Below are 24,359 nucleotides of genomic sequence, written 5' to 3'. Positions count from 1 at the left end.
TATGACAGCTAAGAAGGTAGCGCAAACGAATGTTGAGTCCCAAATTAACAATCGTCGCATTAAATCCTTATGAATTGACCAAATCTTACTCCATTTGGAATTTGTAATTGCCTAAGAAGCTATCTCACAGCACTCCTCTTAGAAGTTGCGAGTGTTTTAAATTATTATTGGGCTTCGGTACCTTTAATAACGGAATTGAGTTGAAAATGAAAAGCATCAAAGATCAGAATAAGCAGCTAATAGAAATTTAAAAAAATAAAAATCGTCCGTTAGGATTACTAATTTACTATGCTCGATAGTAGCAGAGGCCAGCATGCTGTTTTACTTGAGCTAACAGGGAAAAAAAAATCGAAACTCGAGCAGTTGTGACATCGTTGAAGTCCTAGATGGAATTAAATAACTTTATTACGAGTGGCCGTCACCTTTATGGGACTCACCAAAAAATTAATTTGATCGTGTCACCAGAACCAGCACCTATTAAGAATTTGATCCACTCGCCAATACACCAAATGTTCCTCTATTGTGTAATTTATGAAACACAGTAAAGCATCTTAAAGAGTGAAAGAAGTAATCAAAGACTACACATTGATTTGAAAAAAAAAAAAAAAAAAAAGAAGAGAAATATACACGAATAGAAAACAAAAATGCAAGTAAAAAACAGTTTCAGCACATATGAATACTTCCAACAACATATTTTGCTGTTGCAAGTTGTCAGTTTTTCCAAAAATTTTCCAGAGAGCAGACTGCTCAGTCTGGTAGCTGTAATTCTATTGACCGTTCTGTTAGGAAATCCTAAAAGATGCAACATATGAAACAAAAGAACTAGGTATTGGTTACTTCCCATTTGAATTTGCATTCTTATGGAAAGGCCAAAGATTTACCAGTCGCTCAAGAACTGATGCACTTTTTGCGAAATAGCCTGTGAATCCAGCAGGGGTTGATGGTGGAGGGAAGTCCTCTGCCGGCATGGCAAATGGGCGAATCATCTTTTCCATTTTCTCTAATGTAAGATATGATCCCACTTCTTGTAGCCTTTCCGGACCCATTATGGGCAATGTGTGTTCCTGATGCAATGAAGAGGCCTCAATATCGTTCTTCTGGCAAGTGAAAGAAGAAGAGAGTCAAGCTTATGATACAAGTAAAATCACACAGGCAGGTGATTTGTTACCAACTTTAAATTTTATGTATCCATTTAGAAAATCTCTGTCCCAGGTTAATTGAAAAAAAAAATCACACAGAATTTCCAACAATCAGTATATAAAGTGTCAACTCTAACAAGGCAATCAACGTGATTCACCCACTCTTTATATCATTATCATAGGAGTTGGGTCTGCAAGAACAATGTCCAACATCTCTAATATTGAATTTCATAACTCCAAAACAAAAGTATAACTTATGTTAGGATTAACAGTAAGTGCACATGAAAATCCTACTGATTAGTTTGAAAATAGTGGTCATTAACTTCCAGATATTTTTTTTTTTTACAAAGAAAGCTGTGTCTATTACTATTAAAAATACATTACCTCCAAAGGGGATAAATCTGCACCACGACTGAAAGTCAACTCGATGCGAAACCTTTTTGGATCTTCTAAAGCTACCTGCAATACAATTTCAGACGCACACATCAGCAACGCCATAGGAATCTAATAATTCATCATACAACAAAAGTTTATGACAAGTAATTAATGTAACAGGAGAGTAATAATTTGAGTCTTCACTTTCAGCATGTGATCCACAGTTCCATGCTACTTTAACCATTGACCAATATAATCTAAATGTGCTATAACTAGAGAAGTTCAAATACCTAAAGTGGATCACAATCTAAACACTGATTCTTACCGCTGTGTTTTCAAACATCCTCAGAACGATGTAGCTCATGTAGTCAAGCTCTTTAGTTTTATATAAGCGCTCCAAAGCACTATGGCAAACAAGGCTATCCTCTCCTTGGAGAGATTCATCCAGATTACAGTACCGAAGAACATTCATGAGGGAATGGATATGTGATTCCTGTCATCCAAAAATATAAGCTGAGTAAGGTTTTACACAAATTAACTTTGATATTATTTCACAGAAGAAACAGCTGATGTCTATAAATCTAAAAAATTGTGTAATAACTTGTGTATACAATGAGGCCTACACACTTCTGTAGTTAACATGCTAAAGTTGTGTGTTAATAACAGCAATATATATTATACATACAGATGTAAAGTAAAGGCGTGTCCGGACGTGGCGTTCAGGTGTCTTGACATTTGCATACCTGACAGAAAATAAGGGAACTGTAAGCTGGCAAACTACATACTAGCGAATGAAATATAACTCAAAAGTTCAGATATTAACTTAGGATCCAATCTATATTGGGTCTCCTTATCATCATCATCATCCTGATCCATGGATATGTCGCTAGTGGTGCTAGATCTTCTTGTGTCATCAGCCTTAATGAAAAGCTTTGGCGGATAATCTTTATCTTCCTTTTCAGTTTTAGTGGATTTGGAAACTTGGTCTTGACTACTCTTTAGTTCAGCAACACTGATGGCTTCTTCACGGGTATTTCTCAAATCAATCAAAAGTTTTCCCAAAAGACGGCGGGCAATCTGAAATGCAACAAAATAAGAAATGATAATTATCAATTATGTTATTAGCAATATTGATATGGCTCCACTAACGTAGTGCAGAAGCAGAAACAACATACATGGTTTGAAGTTATGATGAATGAAAAGTAATGTTCTCATATGAAATGGAGCCACCACCAAAGGCAAAAGAGAACCATAAATAGCTCAGAGTTCTAAGTCTTCATAAGATACCAATCCCTACATCCCCCCTCTCCCCCCCCCCCCCCCCCCTCCCCCCCCCCCTCTAGGTTTTAATTTCTTCTGTGTTTTTACCAGTTTGTAGAACTTCTTATGTATTGATGCAGCAATCACATGATGGTGATGTTGGAAATCTTGTTTCTCAAACAAAAGATCATAAAAATTTAAGCTGTGAAGGGCTGATATAATATGTTCATCGTAGCCCTAGTGTAAAGAGTTCTTAAGAATTTTGCTCTGATACCAGAAACATTAATCATATTCAGCTCCAGAGATTTCTCTTACGTAAATAGGAAATGATACGAAGGAACCCCTTGTTCAAAAAGTTCAGCAATCACATGGTATATGAGTTCCATCAAGAGCCTTTTCCATTGAGTGAGGAATTCTATAGGCAACTACTAAGGATATCAGATTTCAAAACTTAAAATTCAAAAGGGAAAAAGGGGGTGGTGATGCAGTAGAAACTCACCTTTGAACCGATCTTCAGTTTCTGCTTTGGATTTATTCCATACTCATTTGGGATGACACCATCAGCAAGTAACTACAATAACAACATACAGAGAATTAAGACAGAGTCCGCTGATAACCCCACCAACACCAACAATAGACGTACACTCTAGGAGAGGCAGTTTTCAGATTCTAAAAACTTTTATTTTCAAACCAGCAGGCTTTCATTCAAAATAAACGGGTGATTTCATTTCAGGAGCTGTTAGGCACAGCCATATAAAGCAGCACTGAAAGGCTTGCACTACCAAGCAACAAAGAGGAATGATGATCCTACAAAGATAGATGAGATAATCCCCCTTTAAGCTTCACTTTCAGAAACAATTTGTTCATTTTGTACCTGAGCAACTTTAAAGAGCTCATCCAACCCTTCTAGATTAAGGTGAGCATTGTGCAAGAGGTCATATCTGTCAAATGGAAAAGTCATCAAAAAATGCAAAGAATAGTGTCACGATAATATAGGCATTAAATTACAAATGCTAAGCACTTTGCGCACAAATGGGAAGCTGTAAAACATTATAAATCAAGTTAAGCATACCAAATCGAGTACTATCTTTAATTCATAATAGATTGTGAAGCAATATATGATGAATGACTACAAATAAAGTACAAAACAATTTATCCTTGGCAAATTAAATTTTATTATAGACACTTTTTCCATATGAATGTACACAGCCAGAAGTTACTAAGTGATGCATATGCATGCATGGTGGCATCAGTATGGCCCTGCATTTGCACGCATGCCACGTCGTGACAATACTCAACAGCACAGAAAATCAGCATTGATGAGCTGACCCTTAAATCTAAACTCAATTGAGTTGAAATATTCGTTATGATGCTCCTTTGCATACCCAGGTAATATATCTTAAAATTAACAATAACCAGTAGGCAGCCATAATTTAGCTCCTGAATGATCTACTAGAATTGGAGGGCTAGTCTTCTATTCAACTTTGACAAAAAGGTAATAGAATATATGCCCACTCAGCTTTCTAGATTTAAAACAAAATAAATAATAACGTTGCGTATGCATAGTCCATCTAACTTGAATCAAAAGGAACTACTTACTTGCAGGAGTCATAAACATCTGGAATTTGTGTTATGTCAAATCGCCTGCAAATAAATTCAACTGTCAGTTCGTTTACCAACAGGCGACTAACATATCCAACGTTTCATAATCATTTATATTTCAAGAAAGATAACAATGAAATCCCATAATTTGAGTTAAAATTTGTCGCAGAAAAATTTAGTTGTGCAAAGCCAATAGCTAATCCCACAGTCCCAGCGACAATTACCCTGTAAGCTAAGGCTGCTGCTTTGAATTGGCCTTAAATGAAATGACATTAATAATACCACAAAAAAGGAAGGATAACAGAAGTAACCAGTAGAAAACATATAGTAACTACTCCTATCACAAGCATAATCATAGTCATAAATAATAAAAGCTTACTCTTTCCGCTCATTATACAAGTCTCTTTCAAGTTTTCTCCAACGAGCATACATCAAAAGAAATCCCTCACTACCACAAGGTAATCCAGCAGCTATACGATCAACATCTATATTGGTCTTTCCAAGAGCCTTTGCTTGATCATATGGAGGAATTACATCATAGGGGTTTGTCTCAGCAAGATCCTCATCTTCATCCTTGGCCAGTTGCCTTACTTGCTCAGTTACTTTCTTGGTTAATTTTACCTATTTACAAAGAAACGAGGAAAATAATAAACTTGTGCTAGTTTTGCAAATTGAAATGAAACATAAATCTCTATCTATATTCTAACTGGAGTAACTTTAATACAAATAAGAGCTAAAGTCGGAGAATAGTTATATTCAACTGTTATGGAAAAGGCAAAGAGTAAGCAATCTGGAATGGTATTACCCAAAAAAGGAATGTAATTACCAGTTTGGGAAGAAGTTCAGAAGCATTAGGAGGCAGTCCCACTCCATCAGCCATCCAAGGACAATCAGATGATCCATTGCTATGTATCATCTTTGAGCCAGATTTTATGATCTCATTCAACCTTGCCTGCAAGGAATTTTAAGTTTCAAAAGGAACGAAAGGGCAAAGGAGGGGAAAAATGAAAAATCTATTTTCAGTATAGCATTCAAAAACTTTGATGATGCTCAATAGGAAGAGCTTCGTAGTTGATATGAATGTTGCAATTTAATAGTACATACAAAATGGTGTGATGAGGGAAGTCTATGTTTGTTATGGTTGTATAAATATATTCATAAACACAGCCCCATAAGAAATCTAGGGCTTACAGGATATTTTGGGCTTGATGAAACCCATAAAGTATTGTGTCCTGCTCTTTTGTGATACAGCCATGCCGCGCCTCATATAATTTTCTCAAAATTCTTTTTTTTTTTTAGCAAAAAAAAAAAAAAACACCAGACTTCTAAAGGCTCTACTCTTTTAATTTGCAATGTGATTTGCCTATGGCCAATTCGTTCTGGCAACTCAGTTAAGTTATTAGTAAATCCTAAAATGCCTCTGATTTTGCATTGACATCATCAAATTAAGCATATAGCTGGGTCACTTGAGAAAGAACAATATAATTGCAGTTCCTGAAGCAAAGCCATTCCAATAGATGGTAAATCATACATTGTTAAGTAAGTAAATTTTTTAAATGAAAAAACATGTGGGATCAAGGAGGCTCCCAGTTCATTTACAAATAATCTAAAGCATAAAATAGGGAAAAAAACAATATTCTATCTTTATTTTCTCACCATTCCAAAATTATCAAAATCCTAAAGTTATGGCATTAAGTCAAAAGGGATATGCAGCATAAGATATCCTCTTGAACATTTCAAAACAAGAAACAAGTGAACGTACAGAAGCAACTTTAAGTTTCAGTCTTTTAGGACCAGAATCCAGGTCATCTTACTTTTTTTACGAGAAACTAAGGGGGAAAAAATCCTTAAAAAAAGTAAATATGAGAGTGTTTCATATATCTGGCAGAGCAAGAGTCCACGAATAAAGCAAAAGCCACATGAGAGAAAACAAAGCTATAAAAACAGCATAACAATAACACAGTAAAAGAATCTGTATGGACAAAAGCTCAGTCAGTGACTGGACATATTTTTCGACCTCCGAAAGGCAAAAAGGACAAATCAGATAATATATTGATATAACCAAGAACTGTAATGTCAGGAATCTCGACACCAGATTTTGAAAAGTACGCAAAAAACAGGTCAGGTGGCAAGACAAACCTTCGCTTCTTCCATCTCAATGCTGGCATTGTCAAGTCCATCCAGCATAGAGGAGTCCTTGCTAACAAGGGAAACCTTGAAAATGTTGACCAACTCAGCATAATTCAATGTCAACTAGTAGAAAATTTCCAAAGAAAAGGCTACAAACCAAGATTGGTGTCAACTGTCCTTCAAGGTCAAGAAGGCCTTTGGCAAATGCAGCGGCTGACATCTGCCAAAAACAAGAGTAATGATGATATAGACATTCAATCCTCTGACACGAAAGCATCAAAATGTTAATCCTCTTCTTATCTACATTACTAAGGCTATACCTGTACACGGCCCTCATCAGAGCTATAAATTTTAAGATCATGACGATATGTACTGTGGAGGCGCAGTAGGCCAGTACCTTCACCTGCAAACATATAATACCTCATCAGAAAGGCATTAGTAGCAGTCAGGCAAAACTTTATCTGAAGAATACTATGCAAAAGACTCTATTCAGCACTTCCTGCTCGAAGTTGAATTTGATGGAAAAGAATGCAGTGAAGATGTTTGACCAATACTTTAGCAACAAGAAGCGGAGGCAAAGGGAGTAGCACAATAATGGCAAAAATGTTTCAAGTCGTTTGCATTAGTCAGGCAAACCTTGTCATCTTGATATGGTCAAGCAACAATGGCTTTCTAACTTGAAACAATGTGAATCCATTCAGGGCAATAATCATTATCAAAATTATGTAATTAAGTGAATTAGCCAAAATGTAACAGGACCCTGGTCTATGGTAAGGTGGCATACAATGTAGAAGTCATTGTGTGACCCTCACCAGTAGGCAATCTCATTGACTCCATTGTCTCAATAAAACTGTTCTATAAGGAAATCAATGAACTGACCACTTACTAGATTTGCTAAAAGAAGATGACATTGAATGGACAGTAAGACGTCTTGTACACTATATCAGCCAAATGTGAGGCTCAATAATTCATGGTCAAGATTTGACTTGAAAATTTTTTCAAACTGCCCTCCCAGATGTAGAATGGCTACACAAATGATTCTCTTTTTTGACTGACCTTTGAAAAGACAAATATAGTAATCATTGAGAAGACAAATATAGTAACCATTTCAAGACATGGAAGCTGCAAATACAGAAATCACATTAAATAAAGCAGTTTCTTCTTCAGATGTAAACAGAATTTCATCTGAAACTACCAACTCAACAAAGAAGCATGAACAACTGAGAATATATGTAAAAAAATAATTTTTTCTTCATATTATCATTAAAAATCGGAAGGAATGACTAAGGAGAACAACTTGAGACATCAATGCAAGAAAGTGATTTTACTGATAACAGAAGGAACCATAATAATAACCTGGATACATATTATTTCGGAAGTATCTACCCAATTCTTCTGCCTGCAAGGTTACGGTAAAAAAAAAAAAAAAGGAAAATTAAAAGATAGGATAAATGATTATAATGAAATTGGAAGAACTAAATTTGTGTTTCATGCTATAGTTTTGCAAAATATGCTTTTCCTAGCAACACCATCATATTGTAGTAATAACATATAACCAAAAACAAATTATATCACAGAAATTTTTTCCACCAGATATTAGTAATTAACACCTGCTTTCTGCCAGCATGCGTTAGAACACCCCCATATTTAAGAACCATTAGAGCTTCGACAGGCCGTTCCTCCTCATCACCAGTACTTTTTGTAACTTTAACCCACTTCAGTGGCTTCAGTTGAACTTTCCGGTAAATACCAGAAAAATGTCCTCCCTGCATCACAAAATATTTACCAAGTTATAGATGGCACGACGTGCAAGTATGAAACAAGATTTCATATATTCAGATCATGGGTAAGGATTATCCAAAATAAGGTTCATGAAAAAGACATTCAATTGCTTTAGGCAACTAAGAACTATCCAGTCTCCGTACTAATTACTACTCTATACTCGTTGGCATTCGTTTCTAAGTATTAGCACTGAAATTCTGACTAAGAACATATGCACAATTCCAGAAACCAGGAGTAATACCATTTGGAAAGGCCAAAACAATTTTGATTAAGTTTACCAATCCCATTATGTAGGCAGATATTGAGAAAGTCAATCCAGTATATACTTCTACAACATAGAATAAAATGTGCCAAAGAATTCATAAGCTAGTTAAGATCAATGTTCAGCAGATTTATATCACTGAATGTAAATTTGGCTTTGTCAACTGTAAAGATACTGTCAACACCATCATCCAGAAGCTGCCTTCACTTGAAAGAGCATAACAGTAACAGTGGGAAAAAGAAAAGCAAACATCAATAAAATGACTGTATTAAAAAGGAAAAGGTTTAAGAAAAGAAAAGTATAAACATCACTAACCTCTTCAAGCACTGCTTTAACTTGACGAAGCTTTTCAGCATGCTCAAAGTCTTCTGCCTCACTATCACTTTCACGGCCTGGTCTGCATAATTTAAATAATTATAAGCAAGTTAATACATAATGTAAATAATCACACACAAGTTAATCACTAGATGGGAAACTACCTTCCACAAGTTCATTAATACTGTAGTAGGTTGTCCTATTATGCAAATGGTTTCCTACATTGATTATTGATTACAGCCAAATTACCTTCCCGCAATTAATTTATCACAAGCAGCTAAGAAACACTTTCACATTTTGACAAAGAAATATTTACCTCCTTGGACAAAATTCTAGATTTAATTACTTTATGTTGAACTTACAACCGTGCCAAATACCAAGTTTACAACTATTCATCCACCCACGAATAAGCTCGAGCACCTTGACAAACTAATGAAACCAAATGTAAGGATTCATTTGAACCAAGTGTTAAATATGAAATGGGTGGTTCAAAGTCAATTCAAATGTAAGAGAATATTTTCAACTGAGAGAAGCCAAATTGCAAATTATTTGCATCACACTAACATGTTTAAGCAATTAAATTAGTAAAACATAAAATATGAAATGAAACCTTGAACGAGGAACAAGAATTCGTGTGGCATCTAACAGATCTTGCAACTGGACAGCACTTTTGAGTTTTGTCTGCAACAAAGGGAACCAACAAATGTCCATAAAAATGCTTAAGCTTTATACAATTAAAATGAATCAAAATCAGTCGTTTCTATAATAACCTCGGCTCTAGGCCGCCCCCCATTGTACTTTAACATCAAGTTCAGCAGCTTCTCCTCAGTAACTTTCAACTTGACCTTCTGCTTGGGGGTTCTATCGCCACTGCAAATACAAAACAGAATCAAGAATGTGATTCAATATTCTACAAGACCAGTTATACCAATGAAGATACTACAACATACTGGCGCATAACAGCAATCACACAGCGTAGCTCCTCAGACTGCCCAAATGTGCCAAGCCCACTTCCCTGGCGAGTTAGTCCCTCAGTAGGCTGGACAGGTTCATTGACTTTCCAAGGTAAAATTGGTGGAATCGCAGAAGAAAGATGAGGAGCTTTCGCTTCTAAAAACATCTTCCTCAGGACACAAGCAGCATCATCATAATACCTGTGTTTAGAAAGAGAAACCATAAGTACTCTAATGACAAAGAAACATAAGAGAACTGAGAATCTAGTAACATATGGTCTGTGAAGGATAAGCATCTGGATTCATTTGACCAGCTTGTAGATGATAACAATACCATGTATGAAATGCTATAGTAAATATGATAAAATTCTAAGTTGATTAAAAAAATAATAATAAAAAAGCATGAAGACAGAGATACATAAAGAAAACCTTTTTGTCTTTTCCAAAACTTGGTTTTTTGTCAAAATCTGGGGTTAATATAACCAGCGGATAAATCATGTCATTGTACGATGATCTTAGCTCAATGTTGCCACCTAGTTTTTAATAACATTGGTTCCAAAATGAGCAGTAAAACTGTCCACCAAGCATGAACTTTTTGAGAAGAAAAAGAAAATCTAAACAACTAGATGAAGAAAAAGAAATATTATCACAGGCAACTTTGCAAATGCAATTTCTGATTCTCTTTTATCCTCCCATCAGGAAGACAATAGTGCCATAGTACAAAAATTACTAAATCTAAGTCAAGGATATCAGCATTTTTTTATTAGTTTGGAAATGAAATTTAAAAATTAAATAAATACAGTCAATAGTAAAAGATTTACCATCTAGATAATAACATGATAAAGCAAATCTATGGCATTACTTGTACGAGTTCTTCACAAAGCTCCATCCATTCACATCACAAACATACGAGCGTCCCTCACATCGCAAGAGATCAAACCCACAAACCTACAGGCAACAAGAAACTAATAAACAGATTAAGAGAATAAACTATATTCACAAATAAGTAATTACCAAAATACAGATTGTATGTGCATACGAGCATTCACATGTAACACGGGGGAAAATGTTACTCAGTCTTCTATGATGAACAAGAAGCAGGTGTAGAATGATGCAATTGTGCAAATCTATTCAACAGTGCATCAAATAAACCACTCTAAAAAGATTTATTGTATTTGTATAACCCACCATTTTCCCAATATATTTTTAACAGATTAAACTACTTTCTCGCCTCTGCTGCCTTCAGTTTTCCAAGAGTTCAGGAGAGTTTCATTTTAGGTCTCTTCAATTCATTAGTAAGTAAAGGTAAAATGATAGACTTGTAATCAACAAGGGAAAGCAATATACTAAACAAATGTCTGCAAACAACAGCTCAAGAAGCCAACACAATAGCACTTTGGAAGTTGGAGATACATCATTAATCAATAGTTGTGTACATACATACCGCTTGTCTAAAGGCAATGCAAACCTCTCTCGCCATTTGCTTCTCATTAGGAGTTAGCAATACGGGATATCTCACCTGTCACAAAAAGTAACAACATGTTCAAACACAATAATTTCAATTCTCGCCCCAGAAGAGCAATGCATCAGTTTAATCAGGAGATTCACAAATTGGTGCTCATCATATACATGGGCAAATGCAGTTCTCAGATGTGTGAGCTCTTTTCATTTTTGTTTCTTTCTGAAAATCCAGTCCACTTTTGTATCCCTGTCTCAATGTTACCCACATAATACAGTCTCCTTGGGCTTAGTTTTCTTCTCTATTATTGGAGATTCAAAGGACCTTCTCTTTATCCTTGAAGTGCCTTTAAACCGAACCGTGAAATTCCTCATAGTCAATTTAAAATGTTAAGTCATATCACATCCAGCTCAACCAACAGCCTGGTAGGAATTTACTTATTTAACTAAAATATGATAGTAAGTGTATGTGACCAAAATTTGATTTCTCTGATACAATGCAACTTATCTAAACAGTTGACCAACAATTCATTGCCAGATACACAAGGGTCAATCTTGATGTCTATTTAACTAAAATATTATAGTAAGTGTAGATAACCAAAATTTGGTTTCTCTGATATAATGCAACTTATCTAAACAGTTGACCAACAATTCAATGTCAGTTACACAAGGGTCAAGATCGACGTCCCCAGAGTTTAATCAAACCCATACAATAAACAGTGCTCTAGAAAATTTCGAGAAATCTGAAGAGCAGAAAGTACATATGAAAGACAAAAATAACATGGAAAGAGGAAGAGAAAGAAGATTAATGGTTTTGTAAATCACTTATGCTACATGTAACACTTACTTCCTTGCCATCAGGATTTCTCATAACAACACCATCAACAACCGGAGACTTCCTTGCCTCAGCATGTGCATATTCAGGGCCAACCGTATAAACCTGTATAATTGACAAAATGTTCAAGCAATCACTTGTGAGAACCAAAAAAAAGGGACCAAAATGCATAAAATAGAATTTTCTTCAAGTAGACAGACAAGAAAATGAAAAGATAAACAATAAGCAAACAAAAATGAACTTAAAAAATTCAAAGGAATAAAATGATTTCAGAATTCAAAAAGGAAATGAATTCCAAGAGCAGAAACAATAGATTAGAACAACGAAAAACTAAAGCATGATTGAAAAAGATAATAGAGAGTGGGCAGAAGGTCCAAAAACCTTAATGTAGCATGGTCATGACTGAGAAGGATGTGCTGTATGCAAAGAATAGACTCACTCCCTAGCAGACTAAATGAATAACTAAGAATTGAAACTATCCAATAAGCTTATGGACATTCTGCTCTGATGCAGAACATATGGAATCAATGCAAATTGTCTCCATATATATGGGGTCAAAAATACTCATATTTCATAAAGGGCGTCAAAATTCACAACATAATAAACATAAGCTGCCAATAGAAACAAAAAAATATATCCTTTAAATAGCAATATAACCTTAACATCTGTTCCTCCAGTTGGCATAAATTCTTCGTATATATACGAGCCTTCACGCCGAACCCTTCTGACATCTGGATGGAACTCACTAGACCGATTTCCGACCTACAATAACAAATTCGTGACATATAAGCAAAGTTTTGGATACTGAAATAACAGTCACTTGTAATTGATGAGAACCAATTTTAAAAATAAAAAAAAATAAAAAAAAAGAAGTTAAGCGGGGACAAGCTGCTGGGCATGTAAAAAGGTGATAACCATAGATAGCAGTCTTCAAGGCATTGTTGAGACAAGATAGGGTAAGAACTAAGCAAGACATTGCAAACATCTAACAACAGGCATACTAATAGGTTTGAGTTGGCTATTCCCTATGACCAGCAGAATTAAGGCAATGACAAGTCCATTGAAGGCAGCAAAACCAACAAAACCTGGAACCAATTAAATCATAATTCTTTACTTATAACCTATCAAAGAAGCCCACAAACTTTTTAATGAGCAGCAGACATCAAAGAAGAAATATTATGCTGGTTATTTTTACAAATAAGAAGTAACAAATGGATACACGAACCTTCCTAAATAATTCCTTCATACCTCCACCCGCTGAGCTTGGATAGTATATCATAATACTATGATCATCCCCTTCATAAGAGCACAAATAAAAATTTATTACCAGATATTCATTGTGGAAAAAGCAAATTTCAGAACAGAGGACAAAGTTACAAGTCAGAGCTAAAAACATGAATTAATAGCAAACATTGCATATTGGACTCCATTATCAATTAGTTATCAATTAAGATTTTAGATCAATCTGAAGAACAGATTGGATTAGTTATTTTGGTAAGTATTAAAATTCTGAACTAGGAAGCTACATCATACTAGTAATGGAAGTGCTTGAGACTTTACATGTCTTTATGTGATTATTTTTTTAAACCTCTGTTAAGAAAACTCCAGAAAAAGCAAAGCTGTACTATATTTCAATTTTTAATTTCTTTTGCAAGCTTAACTGAATTTTACAAGTTAAATCAATCTCCATGTATCATTTTCTTTCCCAAGCAAACAATAGAAAGAACTCAATTGTTTGGGGGGGGGGGGGGGATCACATAAATACTACAACTGCCAGAAAGTAGAACATAAATGCAGTTAAACACACTGGAAACAACCATAATAACAAATATGTTGTAAAGCATTGCCATGTAATAACTGACAGTTTCGTCACCTCACACCATATAGAATACACAAACAATAATGATCTTCGAATGCCATGAATCATGCAATGTGGATGAAGTATCACTGCAGGGATGATTTACAACATGCCAAAAATTTAAGAAACTCCTCACATGCTTTATGCGAGCAAGGTTAAAGCTTCTGCAGAAGAAAAGGAGCATCCAATAAAAAGGACTGCATCCGATTTATTGCCCATAATATTAACAACAAGAAGCAGCAAAGATGCAACAATTTACAGAAATATAAAAAGATTGAGCTCACCATGAACAGGCTTCTCTACAAATGGCTTCCAGAAACGATTGCCATGAACCTCAACAAAATCTTCTTCCTCGATGAAATAATCCAGCTCTTGATATGGTACTTCCCTGTTTACAAGGGCATATCTTGGCACAGGGATTCCATACTTTTCAAGTTGCTGGGTTCCACCAAAATAATAAATCAGAACATTTCATTGGATTGTTAGAAGATGAAAACATTAAACAGAAACAACGCAGTTAAGCCATTTTCTATCTGCAAATTCAATGAGGAGTTTTGAGAAACAAAGGTTAAGCAATCCATCCATACTGCCTCTGCTGTTCGATCACTTTAAACTTTGACATCATGACTTGGCCTGATGGTCCAAAATATAAGGACACTGTAATATCTGCAACATTTATGAAGCTCTAAGCATTCTAAAGTTCTTCTAGGACCTAGAATGACTTTTACCACATAAGAAATATTACCTCTACAGCATAAGACGCAGGGACATCATATTATAAGTGAACAACAAGAGTAATGAGATTACTTAAGAAGTCAAGACAACAATTCCTTGGACATACTTCAAGAGGATGCATGACCAAATAAAGATGAAAACCCAAGTGCTGAGATGGAAGTTCAGAACACATACCTCATATACCTTCCTCCGATCATGGAGAAGATGCTGTGGTTCCAATTCATTTACTAGAAAAGGTCTGATGACAGAGCATGAAAAGTTTCAAATATGAGTACAAAGGAGAAGTTTCATCAACAGCTTCAAAAGATTAATGCAGCTTAAATAGTTATGTTGGAAAAGCAGTTGTACACAATTTGGTAGTATAAGAAATGCATGTCCATAGGTTCCTAATGATGAAAATTGACAGAATGGGAGCACATTCTTCAAGATACACCAGCACATGCTCAGTAGGAGATTAATTGCATTTTAAGTAGATACTTGAAGAACAGAATAGCACAGAATAGCGGCCCCAAACACAAAACAGCAGAGAGGCCCCAAACACACATAAAGTATAAGAGCCAAGCCACCTTCTGGCTACGAAAAGAAAGAAATGAAAATTATAAAAGACCAGCAAACATCATCATAAACAGGAGAACTTACTTCCTTAATGTAGCATATGACTCAGCCTTTTCAAGGGGATAACCAGAGGAATAGAATGCAATCAAGCAGTCACATATTGGCCACCTGAAATAAGCAAATATTGTAACAACTAATAATTTCTTGAGACAATCAACAAGAATAAATTCTAAGGACAATATCAACCTAAAAAAATAGGTGTACAATGAATAAACCTGGTCCCCAAGTTGATGAACCATGCAATGCACATGCACGCGCACTTGCCATGCCCTCACCTTCCCTATTTAGCTCCTTCACCACTATCGAATTTTTTTGAATCAATTAATTTTGACCTTTTTACTCCAATTTTCTGTATTGGGCCACACATCAAGATGCATTTACGTTTTCAAAATATATCTTTAAAATAAATTAAAATTGCTCTTAAGTCACATGGTTCTGCTTTCTTTAGTAGTTGAATGTCTAACAAAGAGAAATTGCAGAGTAACTCTGTTTTTAGAATCAATAGAGAAGTCCAGCAATAGGATAAAGGAAGGCCAAAAGAAAAAAGAAGGGGGGGGGGGGGGGGGGAAGAAGAGAAAATCCGTAAATTTTCATCTTCACAAAAATAGTCTATCTACTGTTTTCAACCAAAAGTATCAAAGTCCACTAATTTCATATTTCCCAGGAAAAACATCTTTTGTCAGCCAAACCGACCTCAATTCTAGAACACACTTGATCTCCAATTCACAATACTCTTCCTTTCAATCAATATATTGGAAAGAATGTCTACACAAACTTCTCGGATTTCAACTTCTTTTACCACTTACTCTTTCTGCAATTATTTAAAAATATATATATAGAAAATAGAAAACTAACAGTTGCTTTGATTAATTCAACAACAATAATTATAATAATTATAAAAAAATTGACATTGAAAAAAAAATCAGTTGATTACGACAAAACGCACGCACTTCTCTATCGGATCTTCAAGAATAACTTTATCTCCAAAATGTATGACCTGCAACATTACACACAGTTATCAATCTGCTGACATTAGTACTAACAGAAACAAGCTCCTTACACTCACACATTATATTACTATTTAAAAAATAAAAATAAAAACAACAAACAAATAATAATATACTTACGTACCTCAAATTCACCAAATGCTTGAAGTCTATCCAAAATCTGTCCCATCGGCGCCGAAAACACCTGTAAATTCACATGTTTTTAGCTTATCGTTTCAAAATTTACAAGCAAATACTACGTGTTTGTACGTGCAAGTATATAACTACATATACATAAATATGTATGAAAAAAAATGAAAATCAATATAAAAAAAAAAGAAAAAGAAAAAATGAAGAAGAAAGAGAACCTCGGAGCCACATTTCACCTTCTTTTCCATAACGCACACTCCTATAGTAATCTTTTTATGAACCTCCATCTATCTCTCCGCACGTGTCTGTTTCTCCCTCGCTTCGCTAAGTCTTAAAACGACGAAAACACGGAGTCGTTTCAGAGCAAATATATAGACCTCCGTAAAGAAGCTGAAGAAACAGATAACACGCGGTTGAGTGCAAGCTCAGAAACGGTGAGTTGTTTTCTTTTTTCCTTTTTTTTTCCCCCGTCTATTCACGAGATTCAGAAGAAAGTTGAACGAAACGCATAGCGGCAAGCAATAAAATAGCAAGTGGATAAATAAAGAGATAATACAAAAGTAGGAAAAAAATTGGAAAGTAACATGTATTTAGTTGACATAAAGGCGCGTTTGGAGATAAAGATTTTGGATTCTGGAATATGCAATGCGACTGTGCAAATACACGACGAGGATGGTGTCGTGGAAAAGTTAGCACTGGTGCTTGGATTTGTTTATAAGATTGTGACGGTAAGGTAGTATAAAGTAGCATATAATTTTGGTGGTATATGTGAGAGTGAGACTCACGCGAACCGAGAGTTGTCCTAATACCTAAAACTATGTCGTATTATTTTGCAAGGTAATGCTGAATGTTTGGATCTCTTCAGCCGATTCTGGAGGTGAGATAATATAAAGTAGTACGTAGATTTGGTGCTGTCTCTGTCACATCCACGATCCTAGTTGTGTTGTATTTTGAATTTTTTATTGTACTAATACCTAATATATGCGACAATTAAAAATGTTACGCTTATTTTTGTTGATTTATTGTCGGTCCAGGGGACAAGGGGTATGATTTTTCAGCGCAAAAAGTTTAACTCGCTCAACGTTTTTGACCACGGCTTTGACCTAATCTTTGAAGTAATGTTTCAAAAGTTAAAATTTAATCTTAAAACGAAAAAACGTTGAAAATTAAATTAAAAAGTTTTTGTTAAATTAATCTTATAACGAAATAAAATTTATTAAAATTAGCATACATATTTATCTAACGAGAAAAAGGATATTGATATAATATTAAATAAATCTTGATAACCAGTGTACTAATTTTGCAGGCTTGAAACCTCTATGAAATTTTAAAAAAAAATGGTTTGTTGTAACTATGAATATGATTTTTATTAATTAAGTACTATATCTGAATTGAACAAATAATTTTTCACTGTTAAAAGAACTCAAGTTGTGAACACATAACTTAAGTTATGTTGTGGACGCCAAATAGTTTTGTTGGTAAAATTTCTTTTGTGTAAACAACAAATTTGTAGTTCAATATTCGCCTACATATAAATATTTGTTGTGGTTTTGTAAATTAAGATGATTTTATCATACATTTATATGTTGGGAAGCATATCACATATTTATGATTTTTATCAAAATTGTTATTTCAAAATCATATGTACCCCAAATTATCAACCTTTTTTTTTTTTTTGCATAATAACAATTTTTTATTTTCATTACCAAATAAAAGTTTGATTTTATATGATATTATTCTAAAAATTAAAATTTAAGATTATGTATGACATACAGTGACTATAGTCTTAATTTGAAAGGAGACTTATATTTTTCAATCACGGATCAAAATCATTGAGTCTATATTGAACGGTTGAATTGTAAGAAAAATCCTTAATCGCACACGTGGAAGAATTACAACTAATGGCGGTGAGAGGTCAAATAGAAAAATAATTCGTGGGGATCGGTTGGTAATTAATTATAATCTTGGACCTTTGATCGCGATCACTTGTTTTGAGATTGAGATTAGAAACAATTTTTAATTAGTTCTTTTAAAGTGTAAGACCGAGTCAACTGGCCGAGGCTTCCAGAGGTTAACGAATGAAATGGCCCGTAGTAGCTCGATAGAGAATTTATTAATTTTCAAGAATACAAAAGTAAGTTTGATGATATTGTTTGTAGAATTTTGTGATTTTCAATTTGGAAAGATGATAACGTGTGATGATTGTCATGATTATCCACCCAAAAAATATATCAAAAAAATTAAAAAACTACAAAGAGAACAAAACCCCTTTTTAGTTTTTAGGATCATGTCACATAATTGGATTTAGAGTTTCTGAAAAGAATGTCTCATACATTTTGTTAATCGGTCGCATCTAATCTTTTACAAAAACATCCTGGAATTCATGTGAAAATTTCATATGTAAGTATATATCAGAGCATCGACATTTGAATTAAAAGCCTCTGTTTTTTAGAGTAGCATCATTTGATAGCTTGCCGATACTTGTTCCGGCAATGTATCCACCAGACCAAGCGTTCTGTAAAAACAAACGATGAATAAATAGCAACAGGTGTGTTATGTTATATCTCAAAAAGAATGTGTTTATATCTTAAAGCATATCTTCCTTACTTGGAAATTAAAGCCACCAGTCACCCCATCAACATTTAGTACCTGCATATATTATTTCAACCTTTGAGCACCACTAAAGCATTAACAGGTCTTAAACTGATTCATGCACCCAAATGAATGCGGGCATTTGCTTATTTAAGCTGCCGGGTTGTAAATTGAAGCCAAAACTGTGAAATACTGAAACCGCATTGATGCACGACAAGGTTCTTCTAGCTCTGTTGAGCAATCGAAAACTAAAAGAGTAGAAAATAATTTTACCTCTCCAGCAAAGAACAAACGCGGATGTATTTTGCTTTCCATTGTGTTTAGAGAGATCTACAAAAAGGCAAGACATAGGGAGTTATATTTCCATTTGCATACACATGGGGGGAGAGTGGGAGAGAGAAAGTACCTCTGACAAGGGAACGCCTCCAGCAGTGACAAATTCATCCTTGAATTGGCCCTTCATTACAAATAAATGTCTATCATTTTAGAAAATCAAGACAAATTTTGAAAACTGAGAACAAACAGTTTTTCCGTCAGTATCCTTACCTTGCCAGCAACTTCCAATGTACAATGCTTAAGAAGCCGAGCAATAGAAATTAAAGAGTTATTTGAAACGGAAGCCCACAATGTATCTCCACTTAAACCCTGTATATGACCAAGGAAAATTACATCGATGGGGAAATTTTAACCACAAGAAGACAAATGTATAATAATGCGTGATCTTTCAGCTTGAAACATGTATGATACCTCACGACCCAATATATATTTCCAGAATCTCTTCACGAGGCAGAATTCCGGAGGACAAGAATTGAGCACTTTTTGCTTCTGTAAAGGAATGAATGGAAGGAAAGCAATTATCTCAAAAAGCAACAAAGTAGAATGTAGTCGTGGAGCCCGTGAAGTCAGAAGCAAATTAATTTTAACTGGGTTACTGTAAATTGATTGAAACGTCACAAACTATCCTAATTTGATAATAACAATAGTACTGTTTCATTAGAAACCTGTAAGAAAAGTTGGTTCTTTTTCTTGAACTACTAAAATTCTCAGCTCATACCACCAATACCCTTGTTAAAGAAACAAGTTAGCACTATCACCAATGTATACAAGAACAATCAGAAAAAATTACTGCAAATCGAATCTTGTGTTGACTGAGAATGGACTGCATATCTTCTATATGTAAATCAGGTACAAAATCAACAGTAAGCATCCCTGCATCCAAATACCAGCAGGTTGGAATAAGGATTTATTTTGTTCTTTATTCTTTTGAAAGTTTTATTCTCTATTTTAAATGATATATTTTGATAGTTCAAACAGAAAAAATGGTGCCCTTACCCTTATAACATGAACTGAATAGATACCGGGCACCCCAAGCAGATAGCCGAAGAATTACTGGTCCACTAAGTCCCCAATGGGTGACTAACATGGGGCCAACCTAAAGTTGCACAAAGTTTGATTTAATTCACATACATTATTAAGCATCAGTACTGAAATGAAAACACAAGCTTGCCTGGGTAAGATATGGACTACTCCTTTGTACATTCTCTAACTTAAGCTTTGCTACGACTTTGGGAAACGAAACCTAATCATAAATAAGGAAATAAATGATGGTTTTCAACAAGTAGAAATATTAGAACCATGACCATTATACTGCTAATATCATGCAACAATATAGTAAGATGTCCACAGCACAGGTCAAGAGTAACCATATCATGTGACACGAATGCACATAATCTACTGTAGCATAAAGTTATCAACAAATGATGATTGAAAAAGAGTTGAACATACAACACAATCAACAAAGACCTTGACTGAACTTGTTGTGCACATGCTGAATTTTTAAGGAAATACACCGTTACACCTCAAGTATTTTGAGGAAAGGCAATACCACAATGGAATATTATGAAGTTGTGGGCTTTCCACGCTACCAACCCTTAAGCTAATATCATAATCATCCTAACAACTGAGTACGGCAAGAAACTCAACTGGCTTGATGGATCATTGCAATAATCATGTCAAATCACAGCTTGAGGGTAAAGAACTATGCACAACTTGTTTTCCACTTATATACATACGCTGAACAGCCAAATTGATCACAAAATCTTGCAACTACAAGTATGGCATGGGTCTCCATCAAGATTAGAAGAGACGAATAGCTTACACCCGATAGCTCAGTTAATTGTGAATCTGCAATCTTAAAAGTGAATAGGCTAGGTACTGGATCTACAATTGAATGACCAAGTTGAGCTGCAAGTCTATGGCCCTGTGATATAAACAACAGGAGTTATCAAGAAATTCGATTCACCTCACCTAATAATGGAAATGAACCAATATCAGCCAAACCTGCTGGCTACTTCCACTAGCAATCAATAGATAATCAGCTTCAATACATTCAACTAAATTCATCGTACGTTTCTCAACCTTGAGAAGAAACTTCCGGCCAGCATTATCAGATGATGCAGTTGTTACAACTTTGCCAGTCTGCAGAACAACTGATGGAGCAACTAATACAGACAACTTGCAAACATTCCATAATATTGAAGGAGGTTATAATCAAGAACAGATCACAAAGTGAATGTAAAACAAAGCCGGCGTGCTCAAGCATACCTCCCCTATGCTTTGCTTCAGTCAAAAGACAATCAATTACTGAAGAAGAACTGTCACTGACAGGAAAAACCCTTCCATCATCCTCAGTCTAGAGCCAAAAAAAGAATAAATTACAAAAAATAACAAAGAAAGATACCAAAGAGACACAGTTCTTAAGACAACCTTCAGTTCCACTCCATGGTCAGAAAACCAGGACATTGTATCCATAGGCCCGTGCAAGCTGAAGAAAGATCCTCTGAATTCTTTGTGACCCCTAGGATAATGCCCTGCCAAAATCTACAAAGGAATTAACCATTTCGAAATCTGAAAATGCTGTACAACAAAAGACACTCGAAGCACAATTGGAACATTTTTTATTAAGGGCTTCAAATACGACCTACCTTCCTAGCCTTCACTATATAAAACAAAATGCTAACTTAATTGCTGAATTAACAAGCCTCAGATAGCCAATTGAAATGCTCAACATACGGGGATAAAAACAATTCTCTAGCTCTAGCATACAAGTTTTCAATGAGTTAAAAATAATCATGAACATTATTTCTTGTGCACTGAATTAAAAGTGTTAAAACCAAATCTCACCATTTTATCAGCACAATGCCCATTAGTCACATTGCACCTGCCTCCCCCAGAGATTTTAACCTGCCAACAACCAACAATGAAGATTCAAAACACTAACAATTCACCAACTGGGTCAAATTCTTTGTGCAATTACAAAAAGAAAAAAAGAAAAAACCTTTGAAAGAGGCTTTCCTTTCTCTATAATGACAACATTAAGCTTAGGTGCCACAGTTTTAGCTCTAATAGCTCCATAAACTCCAGCTGCTCCTCCTCCAACGACCACCAATAGCTCTTCACTTGACTACCCATCAGCAAAAAATATAAAATAATAAAAACTTATAATTAATATCGTTAAAAGTAATAAAGTACACGACTACACGCATAGAAAAGTAAATAACTCACAGTATGAGTTAAGGGGATGGCAGCTGTGGTAAATTTTCTTTTTTTGGAGGTTAAAAGAAGATATTTACAGTTGCTTCTGGTACTGGCAGTATCTAAAGAGACAGCAAACTGAAACACAAAGCGGGCTAAAGTGAAGTTCATGGTTTCCCCTTTCTTGTAAGAGGAAGTTGGTCATCCGGATAAGAAATGGCGGCAGCGGGCCAGCGCCCGGCTAGATAAAAGAGTTTTGTTTAAAGGGAGATCTGATGCGTGTGGGTGTAGCTTGTTTCCTGCGGAATCTAACGTGGCTGAGACTTATTGGTCGTTGTGTTTGGTTTCAAATTGGATTAATTACTTCTGCTTGCCTTTCTCGCGAAAATAACTAAAATCTAGGTCTTCACTTGTGATTAGTTTTAAATTAATGGAACCATTTGTAATTATCTCGTTCAAGCTCGAATCATATGAGCCTAAATATCATATTTTAGTCAGTAATATAAATGATAAGTTTTAAGAAATTAATAGACGATCTTTCATCTAATCTCTCTACATAGTAAATTGTATTATTTAGACCCGACTAAATATACACATATGTCGTATAAATAGATAAATAAATATACACATTATCAAAGTGCAACATTTGAGTAAAGACTGAAGAATTGACTATAAGAATAAATAAATTTTCAAGTATTTACATGCTTCTCATAGTCGAGTTAATCTTACACCGGCTTTGAAGAAACTTGAAAAGGCCTTTAAAGCAAATAACAAAAGAATTCTTGATGTGGCAAAAGTGAAAAATAGCATGAACCTAATGGAATCAACAACTGGGGACTAAATCGAAAAGAAACAAAGAGCTTGTCATTTTAGCATAAAAAATGTTAAGGGTAAAGTTGAACATGCAAAGAAATATATATTGGATTTTTAATCTAACATTGTTGGATTATTAATCTAACGTGAGGCTTATATGTAAATAATTATGTATTGCAGAATGTCATATAGGGTTAAGCCTAATTAAAAATAATTTATTAAGGTTTTTGGTATTATGAGTTTTAATATATCTAATAGGGTGTTGACTTTTAATATGTAAAGATCTAATGGTATTCTAATTTTATGATTGACAGAATTATGCATACCTAATAACAACAGGAAAAAATTGTCTATATAATTAGTTATGGTTCCCTAGTCACATGTATCTTTTTATTTTTTCTGTCATCTCATCATCAGAGAGAGAGCGCAGAGAAAATTAAAGGATTCTCTAGGAAAATGTGTTGATCTGGAAGGCTAACCACACAATTTTAAAGAGTAATTCAGCGTCATAGATTTAGGTACGCTTCTCCATAATTCGTTATTGATTCTTAGTGATACAACATGAATAATCTTAAATTATAGGTGATCGTTTGCACCAAATGAATTTCTTGTTCTTACAATATAAGGCTTTTTGGAGCAGTAAATTGAATGTTGAAAAGAAAGAAGATCTTTGTAAAGACAGAAAAGCTTGTAATCCATTTTAATTCATTAGATATTTGGTCCCTGCATCTTATGGAAACTATAAGTTTTGCTAAGGAACACAGGTTTGGGAAGCATTGGGAATGTTGTAACTTGCAATGAGATGTTTGGCGATTCTAGGCTTCTAGCAAGTATGGTAACCATTTGAGGGAATCACGTGATCAAATCTTGGGTTGGAGACAGGCTTTTTAAAAAGTGTCCGATTCATACCCGACGGGCTTAGGCTAGGTATGGCAAAACACTGGGTCCAGGCTGAGTTTGAGCCT

General features: G+C 34.8%; 2 protein-coding genes across 5 annotated transcripts; both read right to left on the bottom strand.

Moving 5' to 3' along the window:
- Positions 1-589: 589 nt before the first annotated feature.
- On the bottom strand, positions 590-17,074 carry LOC102615825 (inositol hexakisphosphate and diphosphoinositol-pentakisphosphate kinase VIP2). Of its 3 annotated transcripts, none has more exons than XM_006482459.4 (30): positions 16,674-17,074; positions 16,451-16,510; positions 16,270-16,316; positions 15,344-15,427; positions 14,879-14,942; positions 14,254-14,407; positions 13,337-13,407; positions 12,769-12,873; positions 12,124-12,216; positions 11,263-11,337; positions 10,681-10,766; positions 9,816-10,019; positions 9,636-9,735; positions 9,476-9,546; positions 8,866-8,947; positions 8,117-8,272; positions 7,863-7,905; positions 6,827-6,909; positions 6,664-6,726; positions 6,516-6,590; positions 5,203-5,328; positions 4,756-4,997; positions 4,374-4,418; positions 3,649-3,715; positions 3,274-3,345; positions 2,338-2,591; positions 2,200-2,257; positions 1,840-2,007; positions 1,524-1,598; positions 590-1,097 (listed from the first exon to the last, which is right to left on the bottom strand). In XM_006482459.4, exons 1-30 carry the CDS (start codon positions 16,740-16,742, stop codon positions 834-836), a joined length of 3,156 nt encoding a protein of 1,051 aa, XP_006482522.1. In that variant the 5' UTR covers positions 16,743-17,074; the 3' UTR covers positions 590-833. The 3 variants fall into 3 exon arrangements, with proteins under 3 accessions (XP_006482522.1, XP_006482523.1, XP_052299082.1); XM_006482460.4 differs by having other exon boundaries at positions 16,692-17,074; XM_052443122.1 differs by lacking the exons at positions 16,270-16,316; positions 16,451-16,510; positions 16,674-17,074 and adding an exon at positions 15,535-15,845.
- A 1,637-nt stretch (positions 17,075-18,711) lies between these two features.
- Positions 18,712-22,856, bottom strand: LOC102615520 (hypothetical protein). Of its 2 annotated transcripts, XM_006482458.4 has the most exons (16): positions 22,612-22,853; positions 22,385-22,510; positions 22,231-22,290; positions 21,814-21,927; positions 21,652-21,739; positions 21,388-21,536; positions 21,206-21,307; positions 20,555-20,626; positions 20,380-20,479; positions 20,174-20,256; positions 19,795-19,872; positions 19,594-19,692; positions 19,454-19,504; positions 19,321-19,377; positions 19,063-19,104; positions 18,712-18,970 (listed from the first exon to the last, which is right to left on the bottom strand). In XM_006482458.4, exons 1-16 carry the CDS (start codon positions 22,750-22,752, stop codon positions 18,887-18,889), a joined length of 1,446 nt encoding a protein of 481 aa, XP_006482521.1. In that variant the 5' UTR covers positions 22,753-22,853; the 3' UTR covers positions 18,712-18,886. The 2 variants fall into 2 exon arrangements, with proteins under 2 accessions (XP_006482521.1, XP_024955967.1); XM_025100199.2 differs by lacking the exon at positions 20,555-20,626 and having other exon boundaries at positions 22,612-22,856.
- Positions 22,857-24,359: the final 1,503 nt, after the last annotated feature.

This window comes from Citrus sinensis, chromosome 6, assembly GCF_022201045.2.
Source record: "Citrus sinensis cultivar Valencia sweet orange chromosome 6, DVS_A1.0, whole genome shotgun sequence".
In the NCBI taxonomy this organism is placed as follows: domain Eukaryota; kingdom Viridiplantae; phylum Streptophyta; class Magnoliopsida; order Sapindales; family Rutaceae; genus Citrus; species Citrus sinensis.
This window is presented reverse-complemented; position numbering and strand designations above follow the sequence as displayed.

What these genes read in the sequence shown, in the direction of transcription:
- LOC102615825 (XM_006482459.4), bottom strand. Translation starts at nt 16,742, where the DNA reads ATGGAGGTTCATAAAAAGATTACTATAGGAGTGTGCGTTATGGAAAAG. An exon ending in GAAATCCTGATGGCAAGGAA is followed by an intron (nt 11,338 to 12,123) that starts GTAAGTGTTACA and finishes TTTTTGTGACAG; the next exon opens with GTGAGATATCCCGTATTGCT. An exon ending in GATGTTTATGACTCCTGCAA is followed by an intron (nt 3,716 to 4,373) that starts GTAAGTAGTTCC and finishes TCCATTTGACAG; the next exon opens with ATATGACCTCTTGCACAATG.
- LOC102615520 (XM_006482458.4), bottom strand. Translation starts at nt 22,752, where the DNA reads ATGAACTTCACTTTAGCCCGCTTTGTGTTTCAGTTTGCTGTCTCTTTA. An exon ending in AACACAAGATTCGATTTGCA is followed by an intron (nt 19,873 to 20,173) that starts GTAATTTTTTCT and finishes ATTCCTTTACAG; the next exon opens with AAGCAAAAAGTGCTCAATTC. An exon ending in CTGGTGGCTTTAATTTCCAA is followed by an intron (nt 18,971 to 19,062) that starts GTAAGGAAGATA and finishes TTGTTTTTACAG; the next exon opens with AACGCTTGGTCTGGTGGATA.